The sequence below is a fragment of the Cenococcum geophilum genome, assembly GCF_001692895.1.
Source record: "Cenococcum geophilum 1.58 unplaced genomic scaffold K441scaffold_66, whole genome shotgun sequence".
Taxonomy (NCBI): Eukaryota; Fungi; Ascomycota; class Dothideomycetes; order Gloniales; family Gloniaceae; genus Cenococcum; species Cenococcum geophilum.
In genome coordinates, this window is record NW_027137624.1 from 871,330 (window position 1) to 897,149 (window position 25,820).

General features: G+C 49.1%; 6 protein-coding genes across 6 annotated transcripts; 3 read left to right on the top strand and 3 right to left on the bottom strand.

Moving 5' to 3' along the window:
- The first annotated feature begins 3,492 nt into the window (after positions 1-3,492).
- On the top strand, positions 3,493-3,973 carry K441DRAFT_669012 (uncharacterized protein). The gene is made up of 2 exons (XM_067650089.1): positions 3,493-3,682; positions 3,740-3,973. The coding sequence occupies exons 1-2, from the start codon at positions 3,509-3,511 to the stop codon at positions 3,788-3,790; spliced, it is 225 nt and encodes a 74-aa protein (XP_067498096.1). The 5' UTR covers positions 3,493-3,508; the 3' UTR covers positions 3,791-3,973.
- Positions 3,974-4,822: 849 nt separating this feature from the next.
- On the bottom strand, positions 4,823-6,361 carry K441DRAFT_681800 (MFS general substrate transporter; the record flags this gene model as incomplete). Its single annotated transcript, XM_067651512.1, has 2 exons — positions 4,823-5,070; positions 5,122-6,361. 2 exons carry the CDS (start codon positions 6,359-6,361, stop codon positions 4,823-4,825), a joined length of 1,488 nt encoding a protein of 495 aa, XP_067498097.1.
- Positions 6,362-7,572: 1,211 nt separating this feature from the next.
- On the bottom strand, positions 7,573-8,433 carry K441DRAFT_588040 (uncharacterized protein; the record flags this gene model as incomplete). The annotated part of the gene is made up of 1 exon (XM_067644700.1): positions 7,573-8,433. The coding sequence occupies one exon, from the start codon at positions 8,431-8,433 to the stop codon at positions 7,573-7,575; it is 861 nt and encodes a 286-aa protein (XP_067498098.1).
- A 4,419-nt stretch (positions 8,434-12,852) lies between these two features.
- K441DRAFT_588031 (uncharacterized protein) lies at positions 12,853-17,915 on the top strand (the record flags this gene model as incomplete). Its single annotated transcript, XM_067644698.1, has 2 exons — positions 12,853-16,969; positions 17,026-17,915. 2 exons carry the CDS (start codon positions 12,853-12,855, stop codon positions 17,913-17,915), a joined length of 5,007 nt encoding a protein of 1,668 aa, XP_067498099.1.
- A 2,966-nt stretch (positions 17,916-20,881) lies between these two features.
- On the bottom strand, positions 20,882-21,564 carry K441DRAFT_310442 (uncharacterized protein). Its single transcript, XM_067641095.1, has one exon. It carries the CDS (start codon positions 21,395-21,397, stop codon positions 21,005-21,007), a length of 393 nt encoding a protein of 130 aa, XP_067498100.1. The 5' UTR covers positions 21,398-21,564; the 3' UTR covers positions 20,882-21,004.
- A 548-nt stretch (positions 21,565-22,112) lies between these two features.
- Positions 22,113-23,998, top strand: K441DRAFT_588003 (general substrate transporter; the record flags this gene model as incomplete). The annotated part of the gene is made up of 5 exons (XM_067644696.1): positions 22,113-22,265; positions 22,320-22,533; positions 22,589-22,992; positions 23,046-23,228; positions 23,285-23,998. The coding sequence occupies 5 exons, from the start codon at positions 22,113-22,115 to the stop codon at positions 23,996-23,998; spliced, it is 1,668 nt and encodes a 555-aa protein (XP_067498101.1).
- Between the last annotated feature and the right edge of the window lie 1,822 nt (positions 23,999-25,820).

The following is a 25,820-nucleotide window of genomic DNA, read 5'->3' on the forward strand; positions in this document are numbered from 1 at the left end:
GGGAAATAATAATAGAAGGCAAGGGGGCGAGCAGTAGATACCCCCTAGTAACTCTACAGTAGTAGAGTAATAGTTTATAATACTAGCGCGTCCGTAGGCTTATTACAGTAATAGTAGTTCTTAAGGAGGTTAAATAGTAAGGTAGTAGAGCACTATAGGCGACTTATAGGCGCTAAGTAGGCGAGTCCTAAAAGGCGGGGAGATAGATTATGGGGTTTTCTCATTTTTCTTAAATAGAGTTTTCTCCCTATATGTAAATAAGGAGTAGTCCGCGTAGGCCTAATAGGGATCCAAATCGGACGTTAAGCAATGAATTATTATTATTAATTACCTTAATTCTATAACGCCAAAGCAGTATAAAAAGGGCGCCTTTAAATTCTAAGCTATTATTGCTCTACTAAATACGCGGGTAAATATAATAATATATCCATTAGAGCACAGCTACGGCAACTTACTCAGCGGTCTTCTACTTAAGGGGGTAAAGGGTATAGTATTTACTAAAGTGATCGCGTATCTATAGGATCTATTTATATTTACCGTCGGCCTCATTGTATATATTAATAAGATCGCCCTAAATACGATTAAAAGGAGCCCTAGAGATAATTATATTAAGTAATAGCCGTACAGTATTAGGAGCGCTCCTATAAGAATATTAGTACAACTAATAATTTTATAAAAAGTTAAACTTACTTAATATATACCTGGCAGTATTCTAGAAGCTAAACAACTTCCACTAGCCGTATACCGTATTAATTAGCCGCAAGCGTACTATATATCTTCTTCTGCCCTATATAGTAAAGCTCCTTATAGTACTAAATAATAGTATTATATATTTCTGGCTCAGGAACAACCTTTAAGCTATAGTTAGGTAAGTAAATTAACCGCCTCTAAAGGCCGCGTATATACTCTTTACCTTATTCCTATATAAACCAGCAGCTCTTAGCCTTTAATTTAGCGTTACGTTCGGCCTATAAGAGAGCTTTACAACCTAGATTAGTAAGCTAGGAAATAATATTATTATATTTTTCCTATATAACGCGCTTTATTAAGGCGTTCCAGGTTTCTTCTAAATACTTAGTAAAGGTAGGCTTTACTATAACTAAAAAGGAAACAACTGCTTAGCTAGCATTATAGTCTTTATTCACGGTAGGAGTATTAGTAGGAGGTAAGGAAGCTATATTAGGTATAGGCGCGGAGGTAGGCGTAAAGGTAGACGCGGAGGATAATATTACTATCACTGGTGTTAGATTTAAGCTAGCAGTAGAGTTAAATATATATTTAAAACTTATAGAAAAGGTGCGCATATTATTAAGGATCTAATTAAGTCGTATATAAAGGTAGTAGGTAAGGAAAGATTAATAATAAAATTTTAAAGTTCGCGATAGCCCCTACGCTAAGCCTAATTAGGCGATTTTTAAGCAAAATTAACACTATAAAGGAGCTCACGAGAGCCCTATAAAATGCCTTACGCTTAATTACAAAATATTATTTAACTACTAAATATATACTTATTAAGTGGATCTTTTGGCAACGTTATATAGGCATAGTTAGTATAATTTAAGGTTATTCTAGACCCTATGCGATAACTATTTACCAATTAAATCTAGAAATAAAGAAAAATGAAGACATAAAATGCATCTATTTTGAAGAACTTCACGACTTATGGTATGCGTGTGGGCGTTGGCGAGCCTCTACCTACTATACTACCTAGTAATTAGCCTAACCTTTAAAGATCTTTTCTGGAATAAGGCAAGTAATCCGGAATGGAGCCGATCAAAGCAATACACGACTCATTCTGGAACAAGGACGACTCGTTCCAGAATGAGGCAGAAATGTTCCGGAACATCGTATATACCGGTATCAGTCGGAACACTAGCCTCTCACGCTTTTGGCGTAGCCGATATATGCACTCCAGAGCTCCGGATATGAGGGAATTTATAGCGACGTTGTCAGCTCCGCTGACAAGAGGCTGATAACGTAAGCAGCCAGCGAGCTGGCAGAGTTGTGACAGTTAGCCAGCTATAAGACTGCAGCTAGCTGATAGCCCGCTGACTTGGCGGTAAGATTTAGTGGTAAGTTAGAGCTTTTAGTAGAAGTTAAGGATATTCGGATAATCTAGTTTGTTAATTATACGCTAAGAAATAAGAAACCTATGAGAATCTCTCGCTTGGCTATAGTAAATAAAGCATTTTCCCTAATATCTCTATTACGCACCGTAACCCGTGCTATTACGAGTTCCTGGCATAGAGCTGATGCAGGACGACCTACCTAACGACGCCTGAATCATTTCCTATTGCCCTTCCTGTTGCCTGGCTCTCAATATAGGTCTATCACAAGTCTTGGCATAGTGTTGACTCACCTGACAGAGTAAACAATGGGCGATGCTCGGGTAAACTATTTTTGGTGGGCGAGAATAAGGAGAATAAGATTTAGAGCATTACTCTATGTAAACTCTAGTAATATTTTCTATATAATATCAAAGCTTCAATATTCTTCAATCAACTCAACTCAATCAGAGCCTCCAAATTGATTGAATTGCCAAGCCAGCGAACCCCCAGTTGGTTGAATTGATTGAGTCTTGGCACTCAATATTGAAGTCTCGTTGATTGATTTGCAACCCTGCCTGTAAGGGAGTGTCCTAGTTGCCTATCTTGCCCTATCTGCCATTTATACCATACTTCCACTCAATTGTAGATTACCGTAAGATTGCCATATTGTATGCCTGCCCTTTCTACCCTATATATGTGTATATATCGCCTATAGTCCTCCTACTTGCAGTATAAATCTAGTTCTATATAACCTTCCACCCTAAAGAAATAGCGGGATAAGCTAGGTGTCTTGTCCTAGGGCCCTAACCTAGGTCCCCTACTATATCTCCTAGCTAAAAAATACGTAGAGGAAGACAAAGGAAATACTATATATAGTAAATTTAGGCTATTAGGTAAGGTGGTATATAAGGCGGGTAGTTAAGAAGCTTATTATAGGCCTTCTGCCTACAAGGTCTATATAGTTCGATTACGCGTATAATATAGATATTGTAAGAGTATACATATTGGGTCGGCTGGGTCCCGCAAGAGTCGCGATAGATTCGCGATCACTCTCTGTCTCTTTGGCCGTATGGCGACGTGGTGCGGGACACATACAGCCAGACTTGCTTGGCTTGCTTGATTGGTAATTAAGCAAGCCAGCAAGCCGAAGGGCCTGATTTGGGCAAGCCAGCAAGCCAAAAGAGGGCCTGCTTGCTTGCTTGCTTGCCCGCTTGATAGGAAATATATATATATAATTTTAGTAGAGATCTAAAGTTTATGATAGATTTTTGGTGTTATAGATGAACGATTTTGGATATTTCTAAGTATGCAAATAGAGCAAATAGGACTATTTAGGTAATATACCAGCCGCGTGGCTTAAAGCTCTATTGACGCGTCTAACGAATACAAAGCTTAGAAAACTCTGCCGACACTACTAGACAATTACCTATTAGTAAACTACTTAGCCGAAGCTCGTATGGATGGCTCTTAATATATTAACTATACTGGCTATAAGCGACGACTATAAACGGGTGTTTGGTGAAGCTGGTGATCTACTAGAACCGCGTCTTTTAAAGCTTCGCCCTAATATTATTGCTGCTTTGCGGTATAATCGCAGCTATTTAAGAATAGGCTTTAAGGATTTAGTAGATAAGGTAATAAGTTTACCGGGATTAGTATAATTAGTAGCTAACCGTTAGAGTTAACAGTAGGATCTTTCTACTAAAGCCTTCTTAGCGAAACCTTCCTTACCACCATGCTAAGCCTTACATAGACATCCTTAGCCACGCGAACTTCCTTATTACGTTATCTCTATGCTATCTTATATTATAATAACTATAAATTAGGGCTGTAGGGGGGCTTTTTGGCTAAATTGGTGGCTGGGAGGCTTAATTTTATATATTACTCCAAAATATCTATAAAATTAAGTAAGCCTTTAAGCAAGCTAAGCAAGCTGACTGTTTCGACCTATTAAGCCAAGTAAGCCAGCTTCAGGTGCGAAAAGTTTCAAGCCAGCAAGCTAAGGCTTTCCGGCTTGGCTTGCTTGCTTAATAGCAAGTCTGCGTACAGCAGCAGAACACGCCCACCAATCCTCTAATAAAGAAATAACCATCTCCAATTAAATCTACGGCATATTATGCCCTAGAACTAATATATGCAGCACAGCCGGAAAGCCTGCGCGACACAGGGGGGTCGTAGTAGACTCGAAGGGTGGACGCCGTATAGAAAATCGCGACACCACAATAAACCTAATAGAGGGCGACGCACCATAATAACCAAAAGGCAACGACCAGAGATGGCAGAAACTTGTGGACCTTCTAAAAGACATCGAGGAAGATCTAGGGAAGGGAGAGGACGAATACCTACGCGTAAGCATCGAAGCCTGTTAGCGTATTAATCAAGGAAGATGTCGATATTTGACCGGAATCTGCACCCGTATATTCCGATTGTTCGATTGTTGAAGTATCTGAGAAACTTTGACCTTTTATTTAACTACATATCTGATGAAACCCACTGCCAGTGTGTCACGTGGTTCGCCCTGCATTTGCTCGAGGAGTGTCGATGCTTTAGATGTAGAGACCTGCTCATCGATATCAGAACATACGGGCCATGAGCCTATGTAGTAATGAAATAAATGAGTAGTTTTAATTTTTAGCGGTATCTTTAAAGCAAATTTCACACCGGGTATGTTCAGAGTGGGTTAGCCTGGAAAGCAATATGAATTTCGGCTGAAGGCCTAATTCGGGAGAGACGCTAATTTCTCTATTCTTAAAGTAAGATTCCTTCCTTTCCTTTCAGGCATTCGCCGATCGCATAAGCCGCCTGGTACGCCACTTGTCGCCGTAGGCTAGCTCAGCCAGAGCAAAGGGACATGAGGCGAGAGCAATACTAGCACACACGGTGAAAGCCCAACCAACACCGACAGCTTGAATCAGAGGTTGTATTGTAGCGGCTCCAGCCGCAGCGATTAGACAACGCGATAGATTGACGCAGGCGGTGACGCTAAATGACTGCTGTTGGAAGAGATCCACCACAAGAGTTGCTGGATGCGCCGTTAGTATTACCAAGCGGTCCAAAAGAACAAGATACTTACAGAATGCCGCAAGGATGCATGTATCTAGACCTCCAACGAAGAATGCTAGGATAATTGATGCGGAAATGTGCACTTGGTATTCCATTACCCAGCCTAGGGCCACCATCGCTACGAGATACAGTATCGTCGGGATAATCAATGGTCGTATCCTCGCACGTTGAATCATGCGGACCTCACTAACGGGAGCTTCGGAATCAAGTCTTTCTCTCGCAAGTTGTCGACGATACTCCCAATTGAGAACTTTCCCGGTGGTAATACTCCCGACAAGGGAGCCAGTACCGTTTGAGATATACGTGAGTCCGATATAGATCTCTTTCAATCTGTATCTTCCTGCATAAATGGGAGCGGTTGCGATCATGGTCATATTCCAAACAGTGTAGCAAGTTCCAGTGAAGATGATGCAGCAGAGAACTTCGGGCTCCAAAAGTAGTCGTAGAGGCCCTAGGAAGTCCACTTTGATAGGGTTGTGCCGTAGTGCGTCGTTTGCCTGAGCTTTTGGAGCATCTAGAATGGTGAAGATGGGTCGGAGGTATCGGGGAGACGCTACACTTCCGTCACTCACAATGGCGCGCATAGTCTCTGGTACAAAAAGAATTGTAATGATGAGTAGTGACGCTGAGAGCCCCAGAAGGAAAAGAAAAATGCCATGCCATCCGGTATACTGAGCGAACAGGCCTCCAAGCACAGGCCCAAAAGCTGTGCCAGCACCTCCAAGAGCACTGTAGTTCCCCATGAACGAACCGCGCCTGCTGCTGTGGACAAGATCACCAATCAATCCTGCCCCGATTGCCGTCGTTGAAGCAGATCCGACAGCCTGCAAAGCTCGAAGAGCGATTACACCCGCATATGTGTTGCATAAACTGAGGCCGAGACAAGATCCGAAGTATACGGTCAGACAAATAATGTAAAGAGGTCGTCTCCCAACGCTGTCACCAATGGCGCCCCAAAGGGTAGGGCTTAAACCTTGGAGAATGAGGTACGAGGTGATGGTGAGGTTGATTGCACCAGTTGATACATGCAAGTCTCTAGCGATGGTAGGAATTGCGGGTGTATACAGATTTGAACTGAGTGGACTCAACAAACCCACAATTGAGGCTATTGAAACGATGATTGCCTTTTGTCGTGAGTTGAATTTGCTATAAGCTTTGTTGGGATCAGACTCGACGGCTCTGGGTTCCAATAAGGAAGTTGGCGCAGCCTCTGTAGCCGATTTAACAAGTGCCGGAGTGCTATTGGACATGTTGGAAGCGTCATTAACAACACGAAGAGCTTTATCTGCTGACATGAATAAATAAAGTGAGAATAAAAGAAGAGTGAGTTTCTGTGACGATGAGGGGACCGAAAAACTGTATCGAAAAGGTGGTTTGCGGAGAAGTTGTCACCAGCCGAATACGGTAATGAACGGACAAATCGTTGCCCCACTTGGCTTACTTACGCATCGGTGTGTTTGCCTTTTTAAGTCAAGACTGAGTATTTAGCCTGGGTAATTTAAATTATGTGCCGAGAAAACGTGAGAATTCAGCCGCATCTTGTGCTAACGTGGGTGATAGGGTTATAACGGTTGGCTACTACCGCCTTCCTAATTGGGCTTACGTTTTGGAACACCAAAATACTGCCCCCTTCAGCGAGCGCTTGACCTGGTAGGTCAAAACCTGGGCCAATAGCAATATGGACCATATGGCCTGTGATTGGATTGCAATCGAATCATAATCCTGGTGGCACATCCATTTTCGTAGTTTTTCCTTTCCGTTTCTTGCATTGTATATACTGCTTCCGGTGGACGTGCTTTTTGATCAAGATCTGCCAGTTTTCCTAGTTACATCCTTGTGAATTGGTTTCTGGCTGTTCAAGAGAGCCTGAGAACAATTAAAGTACAGTCTTGTGGAAGACTTTGCTTAGCTCAAAAAGCTACAAAGGCTCCTTTGCATAAGTTCTTTAGAAGTTCGCCGTAGAAAATTATTGTAAAAACAACTGAACGGACCGTGGCTCATTCTAATCAATAACCTGTATTCTGTGTCAATCTGAGAACAGTTTTACGGCCTTTGCGTTGCGGGTCATCTTACTCATGGAGAGACGCAAATAAATTACGAAGGTATTCAGAGACTCCGGAAATTTCAAGTATGTGGGGTATATAGGTAGCTCAACGAGTAGTTTTGAAATGAACGTGGTTGCTAAAAAAATGCAACGGCAAGTTCGGATCTCACGAGATGAAGCAACGGGGGAACGTCCGCGCACGAATTGATTGTATTGCCTCGAAAATAGTATGATGGAATATCCCAAGTCTGATTAACAAAAGGGTCTGAGGATCGTCGATAGAAAAGCTGTCGGCACATGCAGTGAATCGTCCGTCGTCCTAACGCCAGCAACACCACGTCCTGTATGAACCATGACTCGAGAGAACAATCTTCATTCCAGAAGGTCCAATTTCTTTTCCAAAGATCCGGAGCAGTTTCAAGTCGAAGCGGCTGGAGTCGCGAACTTCGCTTTCCTGGCTTCCGCCTTGGCCTTATCTGTTTCGTTCATCCAACCGGCCTTTCCACCACTAGGGCTCTTCCCCTGCTCCCTCTTGTTGTCTCTGGGCTTTCTGTCTCCATCTCTGGCTCTCCGGTCACCACCTCTACGCCCGTCAAATCTTCGGCCACCCCTCTTATTATGTCCACCACGACCACCTTCCTCTCCACCCTCACGTCCTCGCTTCCGGCCGGCGGTCCGCTCTGGCAGGGCCTCATCTAATCCTCTGGGAGCACCCGTCTCACCAAATTTCTTCGCACGTTCTAGCTTCTTCAGAGTCTCGTCTTCCTCAATTGGCATGCCGAATTTCCTGGCTCGCGCTTTTCGTTTCTCGATCTCATCTTCCAATGTAGAAGCCGCGAGCCCTCGCGTGAAGTCAACAGATGGCTTTTCTGGCTTCGCTTCTTCTGACTTTGAGTCCTTAGACTCGCCTTCCGCACTTTTGTTCTCCGCAGGTGGCTTGACTGACAGATCTGACGTCTTGGACGGATCAACATCTGCAACTTGATTCGGAACAGCTTGTGGATTTGCGACTGGGCCCTTGCCTCCTGCCTTGATGGCAGTTGCAGCTGCCTCAGTGGTCGCGGCGGCAGCAGCGGGCTTTGTTGCATCAGTATCATCGTCCCAATCAATCTCGTCTTCGGCAGCAGCGGCAGTGGTGGTTGAGGGCGACTCGGTGGTCTTCTTGTCAGCTTCAATGAGGCGCGAAACCATGTCGGCTTTCTTGCCTGTGTGAGGGAGGTTGCGCGACTTGAGGAGAGCCTCGAGCTCGGCATTCTTCATTTTAGCGTAATCCGCCATTTGGAGGGCTCGCGATCACGACCGCGGGTATCGTAGGTGGTTGAAGGAGGTTGTGGTTGTGGATTCAAGTTCGTCGAGCGCGCGTAAGAAAGGAGCTCTAGGGGGCGGTATTAGTCGGCAGGCTACGGCTTGCGGTCGCGTAGATGAAGAATTAGGTAGTCCAGGGAGGGACTGACAATAAATGGCCAAAGGGAATAGATGAAGAAGAAGCGAAAGGGCTCTTTGAAGACGTGAAAGGAAGTGGTTGAGAGGTTGACGTCGCGCAGCTGGCGAGAAAGTGATTGCCAAGCCGACCAGCCACCCGCGATTTTCACAATTTGTCCACTTCCTCTTTCGTCAAAACGTAAAACTAACTACAATTGTAACTCCCATTCACTTCTAAATCATTCACTCATTCTCTTGCTTCGCCTGTGCAAGATCAGTAAAGGGTGCTGTAGGTTCCTGCTGCCGATCACTGCCATTGCATCCCGCTTTCAGTTTCCTTTGGTCTCTTGATGGCGTCTCTTTTATATGGGGCCAAAATGGCGCCTGTAGACCGTTTGTAGGGCATACAGTGTGTTCAACTCTAAGCGGATGCGTTCTTCTGCCTCAGGAGACATCAGGCGTGGGCGTTTGCCTTGCTGAGGCTGGCTGAGGCTAGAGTGGTCAACTAAAAGTGAGGTCACACAAGAATTGGAGCTCATTTCTCTTATCCCTAACCGCCGCAAATATTCACGAACGCCAGTTTTCCTTCTCGAATTTCGTTTCACGTATCCCCTATAATTGTTTTTTCATTGACTGATGTCATACCACTGTCTCTTCATCAAAGTTGGTTTCACAAGGTCATTACCAAGCCAGCATCAGTTACATCTAAGCGCTCGTGGCATCTTCAATTCATGCGTAGCATTCCCAAGAAAGGTATCTCCCCCGGAGGGCTCTTAGAAGTGCTTCATGTATGCATTACGAATCTGCGCAGTAGCGACGGTCTGATCCAAGCTTTGATGATGCTCTTCAACAATACATGTTGTCGAATAACAAACCTTGTATAGAAGACTAATCCGGCCAACTCAAAAATGGTTTACTCTGCGACTTGGGCAAACAGCGGCCCGCACCCCACTACGGCACCTCCCATCGGAAGGCTGGCTGTTACCGTGATTCGCAGTTACATCAACAGCAGGCCGTGCCGTGCCGCCTTTTCCTTCGCCCACCCGCAGTCCAACTCGGATCGCATTGCCTGAGAACCTTAAAGTTTTAGTTCGAGCGGGTCGTTCAACGTCTTGAGACACGGCGGCACGGCGTACCCACAAGGCGTCTCACCCAGAGATCGAGACCCGGGAATTGTTGCTCCTAGAGAGAAGTGCGGAGATACGATACCTTATTGAGGTACTTCGGAGGTGATTCCACCTCTAGAGCATCCGGAACCTCATGTATGTATCAGAGCATGGACCTGCAGATGTTCCCTTTCACGGTGCCAATCCCCGTGATTCTGGGTGATGCGCAGTTTTCTTAGTGCGTGATTCGAAGGATGACCTGCGTCAATACCTTTTAGATGATTCAATTTCTTGCAGTCTTGATAGGCGTCACAACCCCTCCGCGGCCCAAGATGCGACATGTCAAGTTCGGCGCTCTTCTACCCCAGATGCCACCATTTTCGGAGAAAATGTCAAGTGTCAGGAGAAGCTTGAACCTTGTACGATAAGCAGTGTATGGGAAGTCCAACCGCCCAAATGTTACATGGTCAGCGAGTAATATCGTGAAAGAGCAAAGTCGCACGCTTATTGGAGATTTATAAAATCAGGGGTGTGAAACCCCTGTTAAGCCACTCTGGCCCCGCGACGCACCACTTTGATGCCATTATCAATTTGTTTGTTTTTGGATTTTTTCGGAATAAGGCAAACTAAAAACGACGAATTAAAACGTTGCAAAATTCGTAAATTTCCTAAATGCATACTCCAAAGCTTACAACACAGGCCGTCTTATCGGTTCCCACCATTGACTCTCTTTTCCAGTTGAGTCTCCGATGTACGCCCAGATAACTTAACGTGGCTTATTGCAATATTTTTTCCGAGAAATTTCTTGAAGTGAAGTTTGTGGAAGCTCTTCAACAACCTCTAGGTCATACCCCAAGCTTGATTTAAACCGCACTTGCAGAGCAACGACGATGTGGATTCCACTTTCAGCCTCTTCGCATCCGATTAACGGTATTTTTAAATGAATTTTACAAATTCGCCACTGCTGAGGTAAGGATCTAGCGGAGTAGGATTCCAAGTAGAAGAAAAACAGCACTTTGCTTAGACCAACTTGAGACAATGTCCGAAAATTCTCGCACACCACTTTAGAATCACATGACTGAATTCATATGCGGGCTAAGGAGCGCCGCAAGTGTCGTATACCCAATAGTCAAGGTGAGAGCACTAGGGGCCGCAATTAGCACGCTGAAGGAGACGAATGACAGGCTAAAGAGGTCGACTGACCAAAAGTGGCTTTCCGTAATGCCTGGGCCCCCGAAAACCGGACCGATGACACTTTCGCACTCCTGGAAATTAATGTTCATGGGGATGTATTTTGAACGGATTCTGTTCTTGAGAAAATCTCTGTTCTCGGAGAGTGCGCAGGCAAAACGAGTTCGCCTTTGATGTGTTGTCAAGTGTGGCCTGTGCCGATCGAAGCTCAGCCTCAACTTGATGCAACTAGCGACGCACTTAGCCACCTTTCAGCTTTTCCTGGGACGGGGTTTCCGGTTTGACGGCTGTGGCTCTCTCGCAACCTTACAAGTACAATGACGACAAGTCTAACGATCCCTCTACAACGAGAGGGTCAGAAGCAGTCTCGGAATATGGACTGCAGCACATACAAGGATCACTTGAGGGTCACTTGGCCTCACTAATGCGGTAGACGCGAATTGAGGCATAACTCCTCTTTCCTGCCGAGGGACTCGATACTGCAAAACCAAACGCGTTCTAATTGAAAAGCCGCGCTAGGATTCGCCCATGCTTTGAGGGGCTCGAAACACCACCTCTTCCGTTTATGGAGGGATGCATATGACCTATCATGGACTGCTCTCGCTATGACCCCCCAATCAGGCATGAGTGAGGGTTATCTGCGCTGCTGGAATAGGAGTCTATTCAGGTCGTTTGAAGTATAGGTGGCTTTTCTCAGCAGCGTGGTCCCGTGCTATCTGCACGCGCTGCTTAATGGTGACTCGCTGGCCGGTGTAGTCAGCTCTGGGGAACAAGGCCACCTTTTTCGTCGAAACAGTTCCAGCGCTGGGCGTGCGGCAGTGGATCGGCCAGAGAGCATGAAGATTGTGGGCGAAAGCAGCCCAAGCCAACGGCTAACGACGCTCGCTCAGCACCCCGGGCCTTCGTCTGATCATGCCCAACTCCATCCCACGGCAGCCCCTCCACGAATGGCGGAAGCTCCCTAGTGCATGGGCTCTTCTCGCCCGCTCCACTGCACCACCTCCTGCGAATGATCTTACACCTTCGCAATGCCAACCCTTCACTGGCCGCTGCTCCTGATGCCGGTTTCGACCTTTTTTTTTTTTCAACAAGCCTCCACGCGCCCACTCAGGCGCAAGCGCCGTTCATGGCGGAAATCTCCTGCCGGTTCAGCCCAGCTCCTAACAGCATTGATGGCGTGTTGATCGTTCTGGAGGCGCATATACTCCGGCGTTGTTTTGCCAGGTCGCGCCCTGTATACATATCGACTTCCGTTCCTGACTCCAGAGTCTCACGCCAGAGTCACCCTGCCGTTCAACAGAATCCAACCAAGTGCTCGGCCCCCCGATTTCGCCGTTGCATCGAAGGAGCCCTAGAAATTCGACGGATTCGACTAAGAACGGAAACCCGCGGCCCCAGTCCCTCGTCTCCATAGTTTGTAGGTCACTTGCGACTGGTCGTCCCCGCGCTGGGACCACCTTAAACCGACCATCTGCATTCTAAAAACTGTTTCTCGCTGCGTTGTGCATCAAGGTCTCCCCTCGAAGGGAGCAAGCGTGCTGAGCCACATTTCGCCAACACCTCTTCGCTTCGTCGGCACACCCGGTGGCGCCGCCCACCAGTTGGACGTTTCCAAACGCCAGCCGGTCTCTGCAGTATTTGGCATGCGCATATAACCAAGTGCAAAAGGTTGTATTACTGCCTCCGCCTAGCAGCACCTACAATTTCGCCACCCCCGAAGCCTCATCACGAGCAACTACGGCAACTGCTGGCGGATTCTGCCTTAGCTGACCTTCGCTGACAGCACCCCAGGTACTATTTCACTGCATTGGCTACCCTCTCGCTATGGGGTTTGCTGACTTACTTTCTAGCTAGCTCGCACAGCATTTGGACCACATGCCTTCATGAGTTACTCCGCGCACACAGGCTTCCGTATTACAGGCCCAGGTCAGCCGGCTTCCCTTGTATACAGAAGGGTCGCACGAAGCGAGTACCCGATATGGCATCCTATAAATCACAATTCATCCCTCCAAAGAGATCGGAGAGTCAAACGCCGTACACTCAGCGCGCTCCATCTACTCGACTACCGCAACGTTTCACTCCAACGTCCACAAATTCGCAAATCCCGACTCCGAACCCGTCAAAATTACAAAAGAAAAATCACACTAGAGATGAGCAGGTATACCCCAGCGGTGGGGTCAATAATCAGCGAGCACCCGTGGCGAGGTCAATAACTGAAAGTCCCCGGCGGGGAGTCTCAAAGCAGAGTACGCTTATACCTCATGGTCAACCGGGGATGTCGATTCCCAGATCAATACCACAACCTGCTTCATCTCGTCTCCCTAGATTTGAGGTCGCAGCCAACACTCGGACCCCTTCCCTTGTCTCCGGATCTTCCGCCTCTACAATCGATAGCCCAAGGTCGAACCTGTTGAGGAGGAAACCTTCATCTATTGGAGTTGGCAGTGGGAGGCGAGCCTCACGCACAAGGACTGGCTCAGTATCATCTCAAGAGGAAGCACAACCAATGAAGGTGATGCTAGGAGGACACAGAGATCCGTACTCAGAAACTGTCCTAGGAATATCTCTGCCACCATCCTCCTCCATTCTAGTTCATTCAGAGGTGGAAGCAGAGCCACTAGAGGTCCGGTTTCATAGGTATGAAGCACCACCTCTACTGGCTACGGAGAATTTGCCACCTCCTACGCCACAGTATGGGCTGTCAGCGAGCCCTTCAACAAGGTATTCCGAATCTCCCGGGCCTTTCAGTGTTACCTCAACTCCCACCTCAATGTCCTCGCACTCTCCTGGCCTTGCTTTGACTACAAAAGCCCCTTCCCGACTGAGGCAGGCAAGCCCTATGCAAGGCAGGCCGCCCGTTACCCGGCGGAAGATAGACGAGAATTCAAGCTTACGGGAGCAGCACGGTCTTTCATCAGTCCGGGAATCTTCAACATCATCCTCGTCCGCGTCCACGATTCGAGTAGAAACAGGAAGGCAGAAAGACAAGACACCAACTTCACGCTTACCTGCTCCACCACCAAGTCCTCCACCACAAATATCTTCAATGTATTTTACTATATCACATCCCCAGGGCGATGTGTCTCAGCCTCAGACCTCAATTGAGCTTCATCCCTCACCTCCGTCACCAAAGCATATTCCAGAAAGCCAAGCACCGCCAGAACTAGCTCATTTAGCAGACCCATCGCAACCACAGAAGTTAATAGTTCGAAGACCAGTAAGGCCAAGCAGAGATGGAGCATCTGAAATCGTGGGTCTCCGCGAGCCTTCGCCCATTATCCAAAGTAACATGACGAGCTTCCCTTCGCCTCACAAGAGAACGAGCTCCTCAGAATCGAGGACGGGGGTTGCTACTTATGTACCGAGTGGGAAGAGCCGTTTTGGAATGCCCCCAAAAGCTCCTTCACGAAACCCATCGCCAAACCCCAGTCTTCCGTCAGGATTTCCAGTCATCTCTCGTGTCCCAACAAGAGGACCGACTCCTGAGGTTCAGAGCGATACGGAAAAGAAAAGGGCCAAGACACTGCCTACACCTGCGCCGAGTCCAAACAAGACCTCTAAGTTTGGTTTCTTCTCGCGACGAGCAAGGACTGATCCAAACGCTTCTTCTAAATCTGACGGGGGACTGCGGAGAAAGGGTCCGACGGCAGGTACAGGTCACGAGGGTTATGGCAAGTACGCAGTCAGAGGTCGCAGCGGGAGCTCAACAAGTGGAGGAAGTATCGGCCGTTCCGCAAGTGGTGGTACCACCAACGAAAGCCTAAACCGCACGCCTTCGAGTCGTAAGAGTAGTATCACAAGCACAACCAGCGCTGAGATGGATGGTTTCTTCCTCGAAAGGCTCACTCCTGTTGTCATTCGTGGCACAGGTAGCTCGGAGCTTTCCAGGAGTCCAGAACCAATGAGAAGTGGCAGTAGCTTTGACTTGGTTTGTGAGCGACCCAGCACTGAGATTAGAATGGCACCGAACGGACGAAAACAAGACCAATCATCACGGACGGGCATAGAGCTTGGCAGACCAACATTACTCCCATCCGCCATGTCGGATCCTGTTCGCAATGGATCTCCCAGGAAGAGAATGGCACTAGGTCCACGGAGACCATCAGATAGCGAGGATGATGGGAAGCGTTCTTTCCTTCCGTCGCTTGCTGCCAGGAGGACTTCACGAAGATCAGGCAATATGGACGGCGGGGCACTTGCGAAGGTCCCTTCACCCATCAATACTACGGAGACAACTTCTGTGAAGGCATTGGATAGCGCCGTTTCTAACCAGCATTCAATCGCTGAATCCACAAATAGTCGTTCTCGCACTGATGACATTTCGGAAGGCAAGGAAGGAAATTGGCTGAGGTCAAAGAAAGCAGCAGCACAGCCAAAGCCCTCAAGAAAATGGAACTTCTTCCAACGAGCCCAGGCGTCGCCCAAGGTCGAGGCGCCTGCCGTAGAAGTCCCCGCGGCTGTAACGCGGCCGCCTACCTCTCGATCTGTGGCTCATTACGCCCTAATGGATGCACCAAACAACATTGATCTGGAGGATTTGGAGCAAATAATGCAAGAAGCTGACAGCACCCCGGAAGAACCGATTGCGTCCGAATCTTATGATTCGGAAGCACCCAAGGAGCGAACCAAGGAGCACGTGCAGTCCATGCTACTACCGTCCCCACCATCCTTCTCATCTGAATTTGCACAACCGGGTAGACCTGCTTCTCCAAAGGTCATATTACGGAGAGACCAATTTATGGAGACACAGTCGCCACTTAATGATAATGTATTGTCTCCCAGATCCCCATCACCAAAAGCCTCACCGAACCCTTCACCGCAACTAGATCTTCAGACAAATGCAAGCCTACCGGGAGCATCGTTCTTACCACAGGCATTTACCTTCCCACAAACCCTCTCTCCACCAGCTCCACCTCCCTCTTTTCCGCCACCCAGGCCAAGTCGTCTGCCTCAAGTTGGTCGCATTCCCATGGTAGTATCCAGGAGAGACCGAGACCGAAAGCCGCCATCCCAATCGTTCTCTCGGCCCTTTGTTCCTGATCAGCCTCGCCCTGTTGTGCCGTCTCGCACTTCGATTGATTCAACGATTTCATTGCTTGCTACCGCTAGACCACCTGAGCCATTCCCTGTCCTTCAAGGGTTGAATACGCTGTCTCATGGAACCGCCATTGCTACCATCAGCCCCAGCGCCGACGAGTCCCTGAATACTACTGAGTTTTTTAGATTCCCTCCACGAAAGGATTCTGAGTTGTCATACTCTAGCAGTTCGGGTATTTGGAGTTTTCCAACAACGACCGGCACAGCCATCATCCCTGAACCAGGCGCTCCTCAATCCGAGGATGAAGTGTGGAATGAGTACGATGATCTGATCGATGAGGTGCTCTCGCCTAGTAAACCTGCCAAAGTTACTTCTACAGAACCATCTCAAGGCACACCGTTCCATTATGCCGGTCTAGGAGCCAACGAAGGAAAATCCCAACGACAGCCACCGCCTGAGCCACTCTCCCTTCAGAACGAGCCCAAACGTTCTCACACCTCCTCTAATTCGGTTGGCTCATCAACCGGCCCAGCAACGACGTCACTCCATCTCCGCCGCTCCCGTCTCCTCGCTGTCCTTCATTCGGCACAGACGCCCACGACGCCTACTTCCATGTCTGAGTTTTTGGCCAGCTACGGAGAGCGCAACCTCAGCGTCGTCGACCCTGTAACCGGCCGCCTCAGCCTTCCATCACCCAAACGCACATCCTCTGGATCCGGCCCAGCAACACGCCCCAGTTCAACGCGATCCAGCCTACCAGCCTCCCTCAACATGAGCGCTAGACAATCCAAGGCCACTCTCGCCTCTACATCCGACAAAGACCGCGACAGCACCAATCTGTCTGCCGCAAGCGGGAGCAGCCGCTACAGGGACACCAGGTTGATTGAGATGGCGGAAATGCAAAACGATGGGCTAGTCTCGATGGCGAACCTGCGCTTCGGCGCATTGATGACAAGCAAATGGCTGAGCTTCGGACGCGTACTGTTCAGTCCTGCCCATTTCGAGCTAAAGGATCCCGCAGAGGACAGGGTTCTGGTGATAGACGGGCTTGGCAAAGGTAAGCCGCGGCGACAGTTCCCCACCACTACCGACAGCCACTAACGAGTCCGTCAGACTGGTCCCACTACTGCGCCTTGACCTACCCGGAGGCGACAATCTATAACCTGGGCCCGGGCCCCTTGAGCGTGCCTTGCGCCACCGGCGCCGCCGAGCCATGGTCCACGCTGCGCAACCACCGCCACATCGCGCACCCGTCGCTAACCTCCCCGTTCCCCTTCCCGCGCGGCTTCTTCGCGACAGCCGTGCTGCGCTTCCCGCCCGCGCTGTCGTCCGCGGTCCACCGCACCATCCTCGCCGAGTGCAAGCGCGTGCTGCGGCCCGGCGGCTACCTCGAGATGAGCGTGCTGGACCTGGACCTCGTCAACATGGGCAACCGGGCGCGGCGCGCGGTGCGCGGGCTGAAGGTCAAGATGCAGGCGGCCGAGCCGGGCGTCAGCCTGCGCAACGTCAGCGACGAGGTCATGGGCGGGCTCGGGCGCCGCGGCTTCGTCGGCTGCTATCGCTGCTTCGTCGGCGTGCCGGTTGCTGGGCGTCTGCCGTCCGCGGGCGATGAGGTCGAGGCCGCCACTGCCGCCGGGAGCAGTGCGAGTGGCAGCGCGTCGGGTAGCTCGGGCGGCGCGAGCGGCGCGAGCGAGCGGGGCGCGCGGAAGGAGATGTCGTTTTCGGACCTCCTGACGACGCAGAATTCGAACGGCGAGTCGGACGATGGCATTGCGGAGATGGTGGCGAGAGTCGGGCGCTGGTGGTACTCGCGCTGCTATGAGTCGGTGGTGCTGCCGGAGGCGCGCGAGCCGGGGACGGCCGGGGGGAATATCCTCGAGAACAGTATTTGGAGGGATGAGGCGCTCATCCGCGAGTGTGAGAAGAGGGGGACCAGCTTCAGGCTGTTGATTGGGTATGCGCAGAAGCCGGTTGTGGGGGTGCGGAGAACGGTGAGTGTGTGATACACACTCTTTCTCTCGCACACACATATTTCGACATCGACACCGTTTACAGAAGGAGAAATAGAGAGGCAGTTCGCTTCATGAGCAGTGCTCAGTATTTGGGTTTACATCTTGGGTGGTTGTTCTGCAAGGCATTCCGCGTCTTTTTTTCCGGCTCCGCTTGTCCCGTCTTTTATTCTGCTTTTATCTTTGCTGCGTTCAAAGCGACCTCTCTTCTCTTCTGCACCGGATTTTTTGGTTTTCAGTTCAAGTCGTTGCATAGCATCGGTGTCACGGCTACCCCGGACGGTTCGAGTCTACGTCGTGCGTGAGACAAAGAGATGGCCGCATTCTACAGGTTTTCAATGGGCGCGAGCCCTACGACCATGCTGTTCAAAACATCATCATTAGGTTTTTTTGGTCATAGGTGGAGGAAGCGGGCTATTATGATATTCATGTTCGCATGCTGGTAATGGACAACAGGGATTTTGAGCTACTTTTGGGTAATTTTGTGGGATGGGATGGGAAGCGTGGCGTTGGATTGGATTGTTGGATTAATACCCCTGTGGATATCACATGCGAACCTAGGATGGATGGTGGAGGATGTAGATATGAGGTACATGACTTCTGAATGTGCATACGGCAGTTGACTATTATTACACTTTGTCTTAACTTAGTGTTTGTGATTTTGAATGTGATGCCATGATAGAGTGATGGCTTCTGGTGCAGTTTAAGTTTAGGGGAGTTGGCGCTTGTGGAATGCAGGCGTTGGTTGTGTCACAGGTGCTGTCGTATTTCTCGGTTGTTTTGTATGCTTGATATGACGGCTGTGGTTTAGCTCACGCCATAGAGGCTTTGTGGAATTTAACGATGCCTAAAGTATTGTTTTCCCTACTTGAACGCGTGTTTACGAAAAGAGGGCCAACAGTCTTCGGCGAGATTCTAGAGTGAATACAATCGGGATTTCCTAATGGACTAGATACAACGCTTCAGCTCCTCATTCATCCGGCCCTGTTATTCCAACATTACCAAATCTTTGCTACGCAGAAGGCTCAGTAGGAGACCGCGATGACCTTGCGTTGAGTCGGGGCGTGGAAGTGTTCCGCCCCGGAGGGAAATGTTGTATTCAGTTCAGATAAGCGAGCCGAGGAGTCTCTTCTACTTAATATGGGCGCAGGAAGGTTGGGCTAAGAAGTCGTAGGTTGAAGGCCGATTTATAAGGGCTTCCAGAAAGACCGTGGTCAAGATGTCATTGGGAAGGGTCTCCTTTTATTTTGTCGATGCTAGGTGGCGAATGTGTTTCCTGTATTTATATTCGTTCTGTCAGCGGACTTATGCACATAACTCAATTCTGAGCTTTGGTATTGGTATTAGCTCTAAGTTGTCTTCGGTTGTCCTGAAGTTAGTGATTGAAGTGGGCAATGAGTCCGGACGCATTCGGTGGTGGTTAATCATTGCTTTAAAGGATATGAGAACGACAAGGTATAGAAATTTGCGATGTCGATGTCCTAGGTCTCATATAAATTCCGTGATATTTAACCAAGTCTTTTCATAACGGACGGCTTTGTTGTTCGTGGTTGCTCGGAGTAATAGGGGCGGCTAGGCGGAACAAAGCCTTAACATAATCATTCAACGCTGACTCTAAAAATCTTCTGCAAAACAGCTGTACGCTTTCACTGACCTCTATGTGAGAGGCATAAGGCGATAGGTTGAAAGGAAAAATAATATTAGAGTTTCACTGGTGGCTGCAGACATCAAAAGTGGATAGGCCTATTTTAGGAAAAAGAAAACATCTAACGTGAGCTGTTATAGTACTTGAGAATGGCTCAGATATACAGAGCAGCAGAAGAAACAAGCAAAGACGTCAATTCAGGTGAGCGGAGGGATACCGTACTCGTATCACCTGATTGTGAATAGTGGTTCTCGAGTAGACCTGCCACAGCTCCACGGGGATCATCAGCTCGAGGGATCCGCAACCACATTCGGACGAAGCAATGTTTCACTGACTGGCGCCCCTAATCAAGGGCAATATTCTGACAGCTTGGGACCTACTAACAGCGCCATAGGATTTTCGTGGCTCCGCAGATTTTTAGAAAAGATCCGTAGTAGCGACTTGTTTTAGGCAACGGCGAAAACGCTCAATTGTCTACGGGCAGAGGACAAGTAGTAAAATAGGAGTCTAGCACCAACTAGGCCTCAACGGTTATTTCAATGCGGCACAGACTCTGCTCTGATGGTCGAGATACTGCATGTGAGTTGAGGGCAATATTACTGGCAGCAAGGGACCAGTCGAGCCTGCCAACTGGGTTCCAGATGGACGAATTCATCTATATCCCGACCAGGGGAATCAGTCGAGAATGTTTTTTGAATACCAGGGACGAATCTAGAACGGAAGGTCGTCGTTTTAGGGAGCAACCGGATATTTCATGCAAGAAATCTGAATATGGCCTAGCATGAAATAAATCCTTGGGTATTGGGGGAGCGCCATCCATGTTGCGGCGTGACTCTCCATCCTAGGGCTGGCGCTAGGATTAGGCTCATAATGAGTGACAGGCATAGTTCGGCAGTTCGATATTGGCCAGCAATTATGGCGAGATGGAAAATCGAGCACAGTCACGCAAGCCAGAGAGTGGGATCACGAGAGTAAGGCGAGTTGTGGCTTGAAGTCTGGCTGAGACTGCTGCGCCAAATCTTTGGCCAGCTTCATCATCACACCAGGTTTCGCTCGTGTAATAGTCGGACTGGGTAGCTGGTAGGAAACATCTCTTAGCTGTGGTCCTTTCCTGCGGTCCGGTTGGAAGGATCCTGGACTCGCAGAATTAGATGACTGGCGAATGAACAGCACCCGATGTGCATTCATACATATGTAGGTCATACTTATGTAGGTCATATTGATGCAGACGCGGCGTGCTGTGTTCAATGGCAATCAATGCATTTCGGCACCGTTTACCGATGTCAAGCCCTATCGTCTCCTGTAACAAAAATTTACGCTCAGCGTCTTGGTAATTGCACTGGTATTTGTATTAGTCTGGGCTTTCTTTTTCGATTCCTGGATGAGATCTCGCGACAGAGGCCGCGAGGTGTATCCTAGCTAACATCGGAGAATTGGCCTATTTACCGAAAGCCACGAGGACACTAGACGCTCCTTCGAAGCCACCACCGACGTCGTGGGAACGGAGAGAGTCGTGGGTCGCTGCATGCTGCGCGGCTTTGTCAGTGCCCATGTCGATTGTGCAGGAACGACAAAGAGTCAGGTGTATTTTAGACCAGGAGCGATTCGACGCAGCGCTGGAGAAGACGGTGATCCAGACAAGGCTGACCCCTAAATCTAGCCTCGTTTGATGGAGAGAGGACGGTGCTAGCCCGATCTGACGCGGACTGATTTGAGCCGCCATCGCTCCGCAACATCGTGGCGGCCAATGGCCAGAGGCGTGGTAAAACCTCTGCGCAACGCTGCAGACAACCTTCTCCCGGTTTTCCAGAAGCCGTCTGACTGCGCGCATCCTGAGGAACTCGCCCTCTCAGCACCCAGAACCCTTTCACAACACCTTCCATAGCATCCTCCACAGTACCGCCTCGGCCTCCGAGATGGCGACCCGCCAGCAGACCTTGAAGGTCACGATACTCGTTCCTCGATCGTGAAGCTCTACGAAGTTTTGCGTGATTCAAGCTGCGAGCGCCGCACTAACCTAGTCATTCACGCCCTTTTCCCAGCCTCTTGCCGCAGTCTTGCTTCAGCGTTACTCGCCACCACGCTGGTGGTGTGTTCAGCGTATGCAGCATCGCCGGCAGTCCAGCGTCGCAGAGCTTTTATTCAAGAAGGATACGGAGGATGACTTATGCGTAACTAGCATAATTAGCATCAAGATCTGAGAGCCGAGAATGCGGGTGGTGGTGTACGACCGTTAAGCTTCTCCATGTCTGGTCCTGCGGCCTCAGCCGTTCATCGTCTGGCGAGTGCGCCCCACCTGCTCCCCTGTTCCCGCTCACTTTCCTTCGGAGCAAGGCCCCTAGCACAAACATGGGTATGACCATCTCCCACCCCGGTCTGCTGCACCTCACCCACAGGGTTGATACTACCTATAATTGCTGGTCTGTGTCCGCCTGGTATAACATGAACTTCGTCCCCAGCTGTCACAGTGCGGGCTGACAGCTGAGCATTCTTTCCTGACACCCTTGTCCAGCCCTACCACTCACTAATCTACACCCTTCAACACCATGTCGGATATAGAAAAGACCGAAGTGGACGTCTCGCACACCGAGCGCGAACATGGCCACAAGGCCACTGAGATTCGCGAGGTACAGAATGTTGCACTGGCAGATGCCACCATGAAGGCGAATTTGTCGCCGTGGACAGGAAGAATGTTCAAGGTTAGTACTCTCCCAATCGCCCGAACTCTGTTGCAATCGCTCACTCAGAGACAGCTCTACGGCATTTTGCTCATTGCAACGCTCAATTCTTGCATCAACGGTTATGATGGCTCCTTGATGGGAGCTATCAACAGCTACCCGCAGTATCGTAGTTACTTCGGCTTCTCTCTCACCGAAGGTACTCCCAGCACAGGTATTGTTTACGCCATCTATACCATTGGTAACTTGGTTGGCTCGTTTGCTGCCGGCCCCGCTACCGATTTCAGAGGTGAGTTTCCGTATTCCAGAAAGCCAGGAAACTTGCAGTCTTTGACAGCTCTCAGGGCGTAAATGGGGAATGTTTATCGGCTGTCTCATTATCGTCATTGGCACTTGCGTCCAGGCAAGCTGCCACAACCTCGCAGGTTTCATGGGAGGACGATTCATCCTCGGTTTTGGTGTGGCCATTACATCCACAGCCGGTCCCGCCTACGCCTCCGAGATGGCTCACCCAGCATGGCGTGGTGTGCTGACCGGTATCTTCAACACTTTCTGGTTTGTTGGTGGTATTCCTGGCACTTTCGTCCCATATGGAACTTCAAGTATGAAAGGCACGATTGCCTGGAGAATCCCAGTCTGGCTCCAAATGGTCTTTTCTGGCATTGTCCTCTTTTCTTCCCCATTCCTGCCTGAAACCCCTCGTTGGCTCATTGCCAATAACCGCCACGAAGAAGCGCTCGACATCATGGTAAAGCACCTTCGCTAGCCAGGAAGTTTTCCAGACGCTAATAATTTCTCCAGGCCAAGTATCACGGTGAGGGTAGCCGAGACTCTCCAATCGTGCAGCTTGAATACAAGGAAATGGTCGAAGACATTTCCGTTACGGGGTCTGACAAGCGCTGGTGGGATTACCGTGAGCTTTTCAACAGCCGCGAGCAACGCTATCGAACAATGCTTGTTCTCTCCATGGGTTTCTTCGGCCAGGTATATTTCTCATAGTATTTCATTTCCCAGTTTCACAATACTGACAAAACTCATAGTGGTCTGGAAATGGCCCAGTATCATACTACTATCCCGCTATGCTTCAGGGTGCTGGTATCACCAAAAATAGGACTCGTCTCCTTCTCAATGGTCTCCAAAACGTTGTCTCCTTCGCTGGCGCTATCTTCGGAGCTATCTACACCGACAAATGGGGCCGTCGCCCGCAACTCCTCGTCTCCACTGGGATTGTCGTTTTCATTTTCATTCTCGTCTGTGCACTTGATGCCACTAACCTAAGAAACGGCCCCGATGGCAAGCCCCTCACCGATGACAGCGGTACGCCTCTGATCAAGAAGCCTGGCCAAGCCAAAACCGTCATCGCGCTCATTTTCATCTTCGGCTTCGTCTTCTCAGCCGGCTACACTCCCCTGCAGCAGTTGTACCCCGTCGAATGTCTGCGCTACGAGTCACGAGCCAAGGGCATGGCCTTCTACAACTTCTGGGTCAACATCGCCGGTTTCTACAACACCTTCGTCACCGGCATCGCGTTCTCCGGGGCCGGCTGGAAGTACTACTTCCTGTTCATCTTCTGGGACATCTTCGAGTTCGCCTTCATCTACTTCTTCTACGTCGAGACAAGGCGGCGGACGCTCGAGGAGCTGTCAGAGATCTTCCGCAGCAGGACGCCCGTCAAGACTTCCCTGGCGAAGACGCAAGTCGTGCTGCGCGGCGGCGAGGGCGTGTCGGAGGTATTGGATAAGGAGCATGCTTAATTGAGTAATTTTTTGTATTTTACTAGTACACGTTTGGTTCCTCGCAATATGCTTTCGTTTTTCTCTCATTTGTTTGGTCAAGATGGCGTGGATACGCTATTATTTTACTCGAACGGTAGTTACCCTCGGTGCCGGTATTGGAAAGGTGGTGGTGTGAGCGGAGAGAGCTGGGCTGTGGAGTGCTCCCCTCCGCTAGCTTGTACATTGTCACGGACTCCTGAACATTTTGGGAGAGGGAGGGGGAAACAAAGAAAAGAAACTTTTGGATATATCCGCCTTGTAGTCTGTGGAGCTAGCTGGCCTTCCATTCTATCCATTCTCCTGGCCGGTGCCCCGTCAGCACCTCTACATGCCCCTCCTCCTCGCCCTGCCACTCTATCTCGCGCATCATGCGTCGTTTGCTCAGATCTGACTTACATGGCCACCTAGGTTTTGTTGTGCGTGCTGTTGGGGGGGGGGGTGTTCCTGCCTAGAGGCTGCTGACTGCGCCGTTTACGTGCATGGGGAAAAGGGGGACTCGCGTCGGCGACGCCTTTACCGGCCTGGGGTGATGCTTGAGCATGTTCCCTGCCCACTTCTTGGCGTGAGGGAGCCAAGGCGGCCGGATTTGTGCTGGAGTGCGGGAATTTTCTTCCACCAACCTTGTCTTTCTCGCGAACACGCCACTTGGATGATGCTGTTGGCGGCTGATTTTTTGGTCTGGAAGAAGCCAGATGGGGGAGCCGTGCACGGAGCTCTGCACGGAGCTCTGCACGGAGCTCTACTAAAGCTCTGTAAAATCTCTGCACGAAGCTCTGCTTGAAGCTCTGCTCAAAGCCCTATCTAGAGCTCCAAAGCTCTACTAACACGCGGCACTAGTATACTAGGAAGTCTTATAATCGTCTGCATCAACGTCTCTATGAACGGCTCTACAATCGCCTATACAATCGTTCGTACGAACGTCTCCACCATCATCTCTACAAACGTCTGCACGAACGTCTGCACGAACGTCTGCACAAACGCCTGCACAAACGCCTGCACAAACCTCTATACAAAGATGTTTACAAGGCCTTCAAAAACAAGCCTAAATATAGGCTCTATATAGAGAAGCTCTATCAAAGCTCTACATGAGGCTCTACACCAGGCTCTACATAGGACTCTACTCACAGCTTTATCAAGGCTCTACTCGAGGCTCTATTAAAGCTCTGCTCGAAGCTCTGCTCGAAGCTCTAACCAAGCCCTGCTTAAAGCTCTATTCGAAGCTCCGCTCGAAGCTCTACTTAAGGCCCTATACGGAGCTCCAAAGCTCTACTAACGGGCAGCACTAATATACTAGAAAGTCTAATTGTCTCTATAAACAGTTGTGCTAACCTCTCACGCGGAGTAATAAGTGGCCGATTCAGGCACAGACCTTAAGGCCCGTGCCTGTCTTTATTTACCCAAAACAACGCCCATTTTGTTAGGTCAAAACCGACATCAATATGCCTAAAGCACCTAAAACACCTAAATCTCGTAAATCTCGAGCTTAACCCTATACACTACTATCTGCCCTATTATATTTTGAGTATTAATATGTCTTTGTTTGGGGCTTGAGATCCGTGCCTGAATCGGCCACTTATTACTCCGCGTGAGAGCTAACGTAGTTCACGAGCAAGCGGGCCACCCGAGCATGTGGGCCACTTTAAAAACTCACCAAAAATTAGAAAANTTATACTTTAACATCTTAANAACCACTTANTAATAAATTCTAATAANTTAGATTTAGACTTTTATATANGNNNTANAGCNTCTATTAAAGTTANATAGTAATTAGTTNNNTNGTTTTTAAGATATNNNAATTTAG